This window comes from Dendrobium catenatum, unplaced genomic scaffold (assembly GCF_001605985.2).
Source record: "Dendrobium catenatum unplaced genomic scaffold, ASM160598v2 fragScaff_scaffold_211, whole genome shotgun sequence".
In the NCBI taxonomy this organism is placed as follows: domain Eukaryota; kingdom Viridiplantae; phylum Streptophyta; class Magnoliopsida; order Asparagales; family Orchidaceae; genus Dendrobium; species Dendrobium catenatum.
This window is the reverse complement of record NW_021318673.1, coordinates 358,561-370,800: the sequence shown is the minus strand read 5'-3', so window position 1 is coordinate 370,800 and position 12,240 is coordinate 358,561. Positions and strand designations below refer to the sequence as shown.

The 12,240-nt window shown below is 35.8% G+C and overlaps 1 protein-coding gene across 1 annotated transcript in view; it reads right to left on the bottom strand.

Annotated features, from left to right (window-relative positions):
* LOC110102150 (LMBR1 domain-containing protein 2 homolog) overlaps positions 1 to 12,240 on the bottom strand; it is a 36,498-nt gene that overhangs the window by 7,339 nt on the left and 16,919 nt on the right. Inside the window, exons 4-7 of the mRNA XM_028692991.1 lie at positions 10,974 to 11,187; positions 9,767 to 9,853; positions 9,536 to 9,675; positions 1,369 to 1,449 (exon numbers count right to left, since the gene is read on the bottom strand). Coding sequence (XP_028548824.1) covers positions 1,369 to 1,449; positions 9,536 to 9,675; positions 9,767 to 9,853; positions 10,974 to 11,187 — 522 coding nt within the window. The remainder of the gene's footprint in view (positions 1 to 1,368; positions 1,450 to 9,535; positions 9,676 to 9,766; positions 9,854 to 10,973; positions 11,188 to 12,240) is intronic.

Below are 12,240 nucleotides of genomic sequence, written 5' to 3'. Positions count from 1 at the left end.
TATATATATATATATATATCAAAGTATAATCTGGAAAAAAAAAAATCATTCCAAGCGGCCATGCAAAGCTTACTTTTGCTTTTGAGCTAATAATACAAATTCAAGAAGACAAGAAAATATATCTCAAAGTATAATCTGGAAAAAAAAAATCATTCCAAGCGGCCATGCAAAGCTTACTTTTGCTTTTGAGCTAATAATACAAATTCAAGAAGACAAGAAAAGTGAATCACAAGGGAATTTTTTTGTCCATAAAAAAACCAAATCATTGCTTTGATATCACTTATCCATAATCCTTAAATCCCCTGAATTTCTATCCAGTAATACTTAAAGACTAATCCATTATTTTCTTACTCAAATCCTTAATAATCCCTAAATCACCTCAACCCTCTAACATAAACCCCCTAAACTACTAAAAAGCACTTTAATAACTTCAACGCAAGCCTTTTATAGTTCCATATATTAATTGTACATAAAACAAAAGTTCCGCCAAATTTACAAAATAAATCCAAATTAGGTAGAATAATGATATTCCTGAGATGTGAATCTTAAACAATAAGTTTATGTAATAAAAAAGGCATCAAAATCCTGATGGGATTATGTTGAAACAACTATTTAATTAGGACGCAGCTTGAAGGTCTCTTTTGGTTTTGCTTCTTAAAACAGACAGCAAGTCCCATTGAACAGTGACAATTTAAAATAAAAGACGCCCTAAAAAAATGGCATTGAAAGTTTTGGATTGAAAGTTTTTATTCTCTCAGCCACAACTGACCGAACTAACACACTCACCATCTCTCTCAATTTATTGTCCACTGTCATGTCCTGTGACAAAACTCGCCATTAACTTGTAGCTAATAAGTGAAGCCATGCCCATCACAAACTCAAAATAAACAAATAACCATCCCAGCAAAGACCTCAACATCTCTAGCAAGCTCCATGCCTCGAAGTTTAAAGAAGACTAGTTGCTAATACGCAATAACTTCAAGTTGACTGTAATCAGGTGAAAATGTTGGCATGGAGCTTTCTTCTCTTCGTCCGCTGCTTTTCGTCTGCTGTTAGGAAATGCATGAAATCCATTTGAAGAAAGTCTTGTGGTACAGAATTCTGTCGTCTATTTTTGAACGAGTTCTAAAATCTAAATATTTTTATGAGTATTAAATTAGAGGAGATTTTAAAAATGAGATGGCGGGAGAGAGAAATGGAAGATGGGCGGATTGGTAGCATTCATGGTAAATTTGCAAAGAGAAATAGGCTAAAAGCATTCAACATATATTTTAGTAGAAAACAAAATACACCATAAAGGGTATATAACTTTCGAAAATAATGCACACATCCTCATATATCGAAGGAGAGAATTAATGGTAAACTAACCATCCAGTAGAATCACGGCAGTCAAAATTCTTTATAGTGTCTTCCAACTCAAGGGCCTCCATAACATAAGTCAGATATTCACTGCAAAAGTTTTCAAAACAAGATGAATAGGACTAATTAAAGTGATAATAAACTTCAATAAGATGAAGCCAAGTCCAATTTCCAATACCATTAAAGAAATTTCTACAAAAGAAAATCATCTTTAAAACCATAGATATAGTTTCATTTCTATTTTCTTTCAAATATTTCCAGCAATAAAAAAAGCAAACCTCCTTCAGTAGAAATAACATAAATTGTTTCTGATATCTTTTAAACATTACAAGTAGAATAATCAATTTCGTATCACGCTATACTTGGTTTCACCCTTTAGTTTGCCTATTGTTTTGAGTCAACTTGTCCTACGGCTAGAAGCATTATTAAACTTGTCAATCTGGTTAGGTTGGAAGCTATTTGTGGCACTTGAGATGCAATTGGTGGGATATTTTGTATGACCAACCATCGTTATTGTAATTCCGTCATTCATTATTACAATCCCTTAATTAATGAGGAAACATCTTTTATCATCATCCTAATAATCATTATCATCATCATCGTCATTTCAACAACTGCATTTTCAATCCCAAACCAAGATGAGAAATATTGACTTAATATTAAGCTAATAATCAATCATAAAAATCGAGTCAAATCTAACAAAATGAATCCAAATTTAAAAATTTTTCTAGTACAAGAAAACGAAACCCTAAATAATTTTAAGGCTAGAGATTAAATATTTTTTTTATATTTAATTAATTATAAATCGATAACTATATTAATATATAAACCCTAAAACATTTAATTATAATTTATAATTTCGAATGTATAAATTGTTGACCCATGAAACAAAAAAAAAAGAAAAAAAAAATCAAATTGCTTACCTGCTCTCTGCCGAAGCCATCCCGCACGTCCCCAACACAGCTCGCACGACCGACGTCGCTTCTCCCCACGTCGCTCGCACGACCTCGCATCGTTAAATAGCGAAAGGGATGAGGCCTTCGGCCTTTTTCGCTCTCCGATCTCTCGCTCCCGTTCTTTCCCTCTTCCTTTCGCGCGCTTCTCCGTTGTTGTTCAGCTTTGTGGCTTTGCAGGAGGTGTAGAGATTGCAGGGGTCGCTACTTCGGCTATTCGTAGCTATTCGACTCCACTCTTTCGCGGTCGCCCGATGTCGTCCCTTCGACAGCTTCCCCTTCCGATCGGATCGGAAGTCAGGACATTTGATCGGAAGCAAGAACGTGAGCTCGCTGGCTGTGAAGTAACTTTTTCCCTCTCGCGCGTTTCTCCAACCTCTCCTTAGCTGACTGACTTCACGCCTCCGATGACTTTCCCATCCCGTCAGGTCGGAAGTTACGACATTTTGACGAAAGCAAAAACAGGAGCTTGCTCTCTGTGAAGTTAACTTTCTTCCTTTAACGAGCTTCTTCAGCCAAATCCCTTGAATCCACTGAACCTTTCCCGAGTCCTCTCCGCCTCCTTCGACGCTCGTTCCTATTGGGGCGGAAGTTACGACATTTTGATAGGAAGCAAAACAAGAGCTCGCTCGTTTCGAAGATAATCATCTCCCTTTCGTGCGCTCATTCAGCCATGTCCCGTAAATCCATCTACGACAGAGAGGGAAGCAGAGGATTTATTTTGTATTAATTATCTTTAATATAAATATTTAGTATTTATTATAAGTTAATTATAATTAATTAAGTTTAATTATTACTAAATATTTTTAATTATAATTAATTAGTAATTAAATTAGTAATTAATTATGATATAATCGAGCCGACAAATCACCTATGCACACTTTTCTTAGCGTGGTAGAAGGGAACCTGGTGCGACACTTATGACGAGGTAGGTGAGCGGCCCTTGACTCCAAAATCTTATCCTCGGTGTGTGTGACGAGCCGGTCAACCACCTATGCACGCTTTTCAGCGTGGTAGGAGGAAACCTGTTGCGACACATACAACAAGGCAGGTAAGCCTGGTGCATGCTTTTCTTAGCATGGTCAGGACAACTCTTAAGTATCCTATACCTGCGGGGAAACAACTGTTCTTTTCTTGTAACAGGTACCGAAGACCCATGCAGTTCTTTCTTGGTGTGGTGGATGACAAAGATCACAGTTGCGGTGTCCTCGTCCGAGGACACCTACCATACATGCTTTTCTTAGCGTGGTGGGAAGGCCCAGTTTTCCGTAATTTTCCCCTAAACAAGGGAGACGCCAGGAGGCTGCCGAAATTTCATGTGAACATATGACTGTACTCGAACCTGATTTGAACTCAAAAGAACAAGAGCTTGGACTCAAATGAGAATGAACAGTAGATTTGTGGACTCGAAGCTGAACACAACTCAAATGACTAATAATGACTTGAACAAATAAACATGGGACTTGAATGAAATACAAAAAAAAGCTTTGAACTTAAAAGAATTGATCGCAAAAGACATTGATTTGGACCTAATCTGAACTTGAAAGAATTATGTAAAAGATCATAATTGAACTTGGACTTGGGTAAATAAGGTGAAATTCAAATTTGACTTGAATAGTCAAGAAAGAAGACTTGTAAATAAGATTCAAGTCCTAATGGCAAAAGAGCATACAAGTATCAAATGAAGAGTCTGGAGTCTGGACCATCCAAATAAACATCAGTCAATTGACAGAAGATTTGTGCCAAATTCTCAAGCATACATGATTTGTTCACAAGCAAGTGAACAATAGGGAGGTTGACGATACCATAACATGAAAAACAACCTATAATGTATACAATAGATTGTTCATAAATGGAGAATGTGCAACAAGTATAATAATCTCCATGCAACCAATCTAAGCTTACAGATACATGAACATACAACCTGTGTATGAAGGATGGCACATTCGTGATACATACGAGTCCCTATGAGGTCAAAAGCACCATGCTTACAAAAACATCACATGGTTGCATAATGCATATGTGTATCCTATATGCGCTATTGGAATCTCCAACGCAAACAATAATTCACCTGTTGCACTGCAGAACGATAATGGAGGACCCATCGCCGCAAATAAATTGTGAATGACAAAGATGGACACGATACAAATGTAATAGATTCCTACGACAATCCCTACAAGGTTGAATGAACTATGCTTGCAAACAACAGTAATAAGTTGCAGAGTTCATATGCGACTACCATATGTGTTAATATAATCTCCAATACAAGCAAGTGCCTGTAGATTGAGATGGCAATACTGGCATTCGATAGTGGAAGACCAGTCCCTGCAAATAAATATAATCATCAAACCACCTGAGATTGGTGAAAGGTGATTATGATGCAAGAACAATGATTCTCCTACGAATATTTCCAATAGATCATAGTGAATGCAACGGGTCCCTGTAAATAAGTATGAACCATTTATAGATAACAACAGTGGGTATCTCGTAAGTACAACGAACCCTTGTGAACACAAGTACATATATCACATACAACAACGGCGATTGAGATGCTACGAGTACATCAAGTATGAAGGCAACTCGATGTGCGGAGAAGGAGACACCTCCCGGTAGAAGAGATGAGATGTTTGAACAAATTAGAATTAAACTTCCTGGTGTTCCAAGATTTTTTCTTGATCTTATACTTGGGAAGAAAATAGTTCTAACATCCAAGAACACTGTAAATAACAAGTCTACTATATTAAAGAGCTTGAAAAGAGTTCTTTTTAAGACAGCGATCACTGATTTCAAAGTCTAGAAAGACCTCCCGGTGAATGAGAAAGAGGAGTCAACATCAGAATGATGAGGTGCCTCACGACATCTAGATAATACCGCCACCGGATCTGCAACATTCGTATTAGCGGACATAAGGCGTATATAAGCTCCCAAATGAAATGTTGTGTGCATTCAAATGACAGTTACCTGCACAACTAAAATATTTCAAAGTACCCCTGCACATGCACCGTAGTTTGTATACACATAGGTACACAAGGGGTATGTCCAATCAATGAAATCACAAAACTCGCATAGGCCCCGACGAGTATGTTATTGGTACACACGTGACATCTAGGGATGCTGCGCGGGTCAATAAGTGAATTCAAGTTCGGACCCGATCCTTCTATGCGGATCAATAGGAGCCGATAAAGTTAGAACCTTTAAACAAATATACGGTTGTGACGACCGGTATATTTATTTTAATACATTTATATTAGACCTTCAAGACCTATAATCAAGATAATTCACTAATGAATGCATAAAGCCTATGAAACTCGATCCTCCTAAGCAGGTAAATAGAAGTAGGCAGGGTTTGAATCATCGAATAAATATGCGGTCACGAAGTCGACCGAAATATTTATTTTATACATTCATATTAGTCCTTCAAGACCTTTAACAAAGAAAATTCACAAACAAATGTGTAAAGCCTATGAAACCCGATCCTCTATCGGCAAGTTGATAGGGTCGACAAAGTTTAATCAAATGAAAATGACCCCAAACACCCCGTTGATGGCCGTGTTGAATGTCAATCTCAACTAGAGGGGTCCATTCCAAATATTTCAAAATGTCATCCCGAATATCTAAAAATCCAAAAATTTCAAAATCCAAATATTTAAAATTGAAATAAACCATCCAACCACTTAAAGCAAATTCATCCACCCTGCACAACAATTTACCGGGGTGGATAAATTAAAATTTACTTCAGCTCATATAGAGCTAATGTCTAGTCGAAAATATTACTAGGATCCATTCTCAAATAATCTCCGGCCAATAAGGATGTGGTACGTGTCCTCTGATCAGCTGTTTTGCCGCCAAATGGCACCGCAGGATAAAAGATCATGACTCGGGGCCCTTTGAACCGAGTGATTTTTCCGCCAAATGGCACCACGAAATATTGGTTATGGCCAGAGTCAATACGCTCCTTAATGGCATCAAATCCTTGAGATATGAATCAATGTGATATAATCGATAGGGCACAAAGCCCTCTGTTAACTAAGATGGATTCAAATTTGTCCCCTTAGGCAAATACCCATCCCAGGTCTATAAGGTACCCTTGGACGAAGCAACCTATGACTACCGACAAGGATCATTCTGTCAGGTTGGGTCAACTACCTCCTTTGACTAAGTAGACCAGGGACCACGATGGCACGGCACAACGAAACCAAGGGATCTTGATCGGGACTATCATCCATTCCCCCACCATCCGCTTTAAGTGCAAGATGGTGAAATTTCTACTTTAAATATCAAACTTCTCAAATATCTCTATCCAAATTTTCAAACTTTCAAACCTAATTCCCAAATCTAAACTCATTCCGTTACTAGCTAGATAATACGTATCTCTACGTATCTGATTGACGACTAGCCTTAATCGAACGTTCTCTCTCATTACCAGAAGGGATAAATAACTATAGGGGCTTGCACCCTATGATGCACCGACACTCCGTTTTAAGAGGCATGGAGTGTCGGACACAAACACGCGCCCGACACGGAAGGGACACGTGTCCGACACGTTTTGAGCGTGTCTAGTCTTTTTAAAAAAAAAGCGTAAGCCGGACAAACGTGTGCGCGTGTTCGGCTATTTCATAATTTAAATTAAAAAAAAAAAGGAAAACACATAGATAAGCACCGGTTCATTCTCGAGTCCGACCTAATCCCGCTATTTGCATTCATTCGAGCGAAGGCAGTGGATTCTTCACGCGACTCGCGAGCAGCCGCACTCGCGCACCATCGAGATTCTTCCCGCACCGTCACCTTCAATTTACGGCTGCACCGTCGCCTTCAGTTTCCGGCCGTCCCGAGCTGGCGAGCACTCAATCCCTTTTCTCGTTCTTCCTTCTGCATGCTGCCGAGCAAACCTTCACCCGAAAAAAAAAACTTCTATAAGTTAGATTTTGATTTTTTTTGCCATTCGTCATTTCTCTCAATTTTTTCTCATTTATCATGTGGACTTGTATTCACAAGAGGATGTAATTTTTTTCTTAAATAACTTAGGTTATTTTGGGTTTTGAAAAAAAAATACCTAAATAGTTGCGTCTATAGGAAACCAAAACTCAGATCATAAAGTCCTCACAAAATGAGGGCAAATCTTTAGGTAGTGTCTTATCTACAAACCCATCTGCCTTCCAAAATTTACCCCAGAAATTAAATCCGTTAAAACTCCCCCGAAAAAAAAAAACAAACAGTGCGGGCGGAGGCCGAGGCCGAATTTACGGAGCCCACAAATGTTAACAAAATTATGCATGCTATTTGCAGTGTGCAATTGCTCATACATGACACAAATAATGTGTGCTATTTTGAACACCTACGTTGCGCTAAGCAAATAGCATCATACATGTATCATGTCATGTCGTGCACTATAGCGTGCGTTACTTTGTGCCATTGACATGTATGAATTTTAATGGGTTAATGTTAACAATAATCACTCGGTATTTTTATAGGATCAAAGGATATCTTAGTATGATAACTTGAAGTATCTTGAATCTACCATATGGAAAAAGGGCAATATAGATGTGGATTAACCTTTCAAGTTACAACTAGATGTTTAAATTGAAGAAGTGTCATTGAATTTTTATGTGAAAAATATATTATGAAGACTTAAAAGGAAAATTTTATAAAATTGCAGCCAAACCAATGATGTTATATAAATCCAATGTTTGAAATTGCATATTAGGATATTGAGGTGTTTTTTTCCATGAGGCGAGGCATAAGCCTCAACGTATTTTAATTCATAAGCCACAAAATTAAATCATTAAATTAATAAAAAATATGATAAAATAAGTAACATGCTAATATAAAATAAGATATTAATGTAACATCATAAAAAGTCAAAGTAAGGCCATTAAAGTCATATATTGCTACAACTAACATTAAATAAATAGTATCCCTCACTCCCAGTTCAACATAAACAAGTAGTCTAATATCATAATTTATAAATTTAAAATTCTTCGACCCTCAACACTTAAAGGATCTTCATTAAAATTATCATTATAATTAAATGCTTTCTTTCCTCCCTCATACTAAAACTAACAAAATGGGTTTATAACAACAAGAGAGGCGTTGAAGGAGAAACGATGGCCATGAAGCTACGATGAAGATATAGCAAAATCGGGTAGAAGCTTAAAAGTGTTGGTTTGCGCATCTAGGAGTTTGAAGCTGTGTAGTTCTTCTCAAGCTTGATTTGATTTATTTATGGTAAATATGTTTACTTATGTATAAAAAGTTATAAATTTAAACTTTAAAATTGCTAAAAAGTCATTTTCAATTTTAAACCTATTCAAATTTGTGTAAAAATTATGTTGAGGCTTGCCTTGAGGCCCGCCCCACCTCAACTAAGGCATAAGCCTAATCTAACAAGCATGAGGCATACTCTTGATTGCCTTTTTTTTTTTTAATTGTATTAAGCAGAGCCTCTAATTATGTAATTTTAAACCATGTATAAATTTAAATGTTTGGTTATAAAGAAGTGCTATCTAAGTGATATTGAAACAAGAATGTCAAGATGGCTGTGCGGTAAAAATAGGAAAGATAAATAAAAATGATTATATTAGAACAAAGATTGGAGTAATATTTATTGAAACCACAATAGACTTTCATGATTTGAAAATGTACAACAAAGGATAAAAAATGAGTTAAATAAAATTAGCATCATAAAATTAGAAAGAGTAAGGAGAAGACATAAAGTTATATGGATAGAAATTCAAAATGATTTGTGAATAGATTTAACAATTTAACACTTCAAACAACATATAATAGGAATGAATAAAAAATAGAGATTCACCAACCCCAACTATTTGGGATAAGAATAATGATGATGAAGATGTAGACATAATAAGAAGCAAAAATAAACATTTTTATTGGCTTAATATCAGGTGATCAAGTTATGTTAGCTGATAACAGGAGCTATCATAGCATTTAGTAATTGCTCCTTTTAATTGGTCAAGCCCTGATTGGTTTTGTCTTCACTGCCGCACATCTATAGTTCAAGACCTGTTGCTCCTCCCCTTTGGAGAAGTTTGTTTTCAGATTTTTGTCACCACACTTTAGATTTTTATAGACTACCTTGTGCTTGCTGGAGCTTGTGTTCTTGTTTTCTACTTCGTGTACAATTGAATGGTAATTTGTGCTTTTACTTTAATATATCAGCCATTGCCCTCGTATTCGTGCAAAACTAAAAATTAGTTGGGACGTACCTCTTGTATCTATAATACTCCTCGTGAGCTCTCTTTAGCTGGCGCCTTAACGTGGCCATTGTTTTTTCATCAGTATCATAATCCATATCATTTTCTCCCAATCTACCTCCTGAAGGCTTGAAAGATGGATCTTCCCGAAACTGAGGAAAATGGATTAATCTCTAGATTAAAGACTGCTGACAGCTTTATCTAAAGAAAAATAGACGAGAATGAATTTATAGAAATAACTACCATTTGGACCAGCATGTTATCAATAACATTCATATAAGGTCTCAAAGGATCCCTCTTGGACATTTGTTTGGATGTGGCTTGCGCAACCTAGAAAAATACACAGCAGGAACAGCGGATAAATTATCTGGTACTTGATATGGACAATGCCTAGAACACGTCATCAAAACAGAAAATACACATCTAGCATAAACCCTAAATATGAAGAAATTATTAATTTGTAAAATATAAACAATAAGTAAAGGAAAATTCATGATAAAAACTTTAATGATTCATTGATAACAAAGTCAATGCCACAAAATGCAATTTTAGAGTAACTAGACATAGAACCTCTATAAAATGATAGCAAAATCTGGAATATTTAGGCCGCAATGGGAAATGGAGAAAATATTCAAGCTTCCTAAACATAGTACACTACACCTACCACAATCCATTGTCTACAATGTATTTTGTGACCACAATTTACCAAAAGCATGTCCTCCCTTTCCCCTAAGCATCCTAAGCATGTCCTCTCTTTCCCCTAAATTTCCTTCCCTGCCTTCCAAAGGACCCATTTCCCTAAGAAATATAAATTATAGAAACAAAAATTGGTAGGGGGTTGGCGGTCGTCATCTTACTTCATCCTGTATTCAAACTTCACCCAATACTTCTTCCTTGTCAGCCTTCAATTTATTCTCACTTCTAATTCTAACATCCCATCTGCAACATAATGATTTGCAGAATGGGCTGAAAAATATAAAGTTATAAACCCGTACTTCTGGGTTAGTTAGGTGTTTGAGCTTGTTATTTCTAATTTCCATTAATAAAAAAAACAGTGTCATCATATGATTGAAGCATGTATCAGGAGGGAAGTACAAATTAGACCTGCTTGCTAGGAAAGAAAATTGATGCTTCCACTGCCCCATCACTTGCTTTTGAAAAAAACATTTTGAATGGAGATGAAAGTGCCTACTATTAAGTAGCTCTTAATCAAATAAAACCATATATCTTTTACCAATTATAGATTGAAGAAATAAATAAATAAGCCAAAATATAACGCTAATTACTTGTAGTATGCATGGGAATTTCTTAGAGAGGAAAGGAAAGGAAATCAAAATAATCTGATAAGTCTTAGCATAATGTGCAACAAAAAAGAAGATCACTGAGAAACTATAGTTATCTTTATTAAAATATTAAACTCGATTAGAGTATATTATAGAGGAACATATACCACAATTGCATTTGAAAATTCCTTATGAGCGTCATCTAATTTCACAGCCATTTTTGCAACCCTGTGAGAAAGGAATTTTTGGCGATTGCCCCAATCAGCATTCCTCCAGATGCTCTTCGGTATTTCACTCAATCCAAAACCAAGAAGAAATGCACCAGTCACAAGCCCAAAAGTATTTGAGCAAGCCATGGCTAAGGCTACAAAGTCTACACTCCTGTAAATAGAATGGACAATGTTTCGGCGGTTAAATCTGGGAAAACTTAGTAGCATGCAAATGAAGGAAAAGAATAATGCCTATCACTAATAATTGTTGAAATTGTCGCTTACTTCCATAATATAATGCAGTTCAGAATAAATCATGTTTGAAAAATTACATACTCAATGCATAAAGCTCCCACCAATGCAAGATTTCAAGATTTGTGAACATGTTTCAGCTTCTGAGCAATATAACAGCATGTTAAGCACACATATTTAGGGTTCTATGGTTAAAAAAGCGGTTACTATGAGATATAGGACATCTTAGGGTAAAGGTTTCTCGTGCATATCTCAACCACATAGTAGAAAATGCACAAATACACAAAATTTAATATGACATTAGCTTTTACTCCAAACAATTGGTATACTTGGACAAAAACTAAAAAAAATATAGAATTCAATTTGGACAAAAGATTATGGTCTTCTATTAGAAGTTAATGCCACGTATACAATTGAAATTTCATGTAATGGAAACAAATTTAAATTATCACAAATTTGACCAAAGACGATCTCACTTTCAATCATTAAAGAAAACATAGAAGAAGAAAAAGGATAACAAAAAATACATAGATTCACTAGAAAAATAGAACTTATGCTTGAAAAAATTAGCCTCCCCCAAAACTTTTAAGTGTAACATTTGATTAAGGAATTGAATCCTGAAGGTAAACAATTTGCACATCCAAGTAAAAATTCTACTCAGCATTCAATGATTAGTGTACATACCTCAATCTAATATTTGAAATCACACAAATCAGATGTGTTTTTCATCTGACTTATCGTTGTCTTCCATTGTGTTCTACCATGCTATATAGTGTCACAATGTCTTGTGTTGTTAATGAATGTTTCATAAAATCATGTTAAAATTGTTGAAAGACTTGTGATGGTTTAGTGAAAATTTTTGTTGATTGATAAGAGTAGATAGAATGATTGATTGAATGAATATATTATGAATTTTATATAATAATAAAACTGCTATTGTTAAAAAAGTTGAAGCATGCAACAGCAAGTTTCA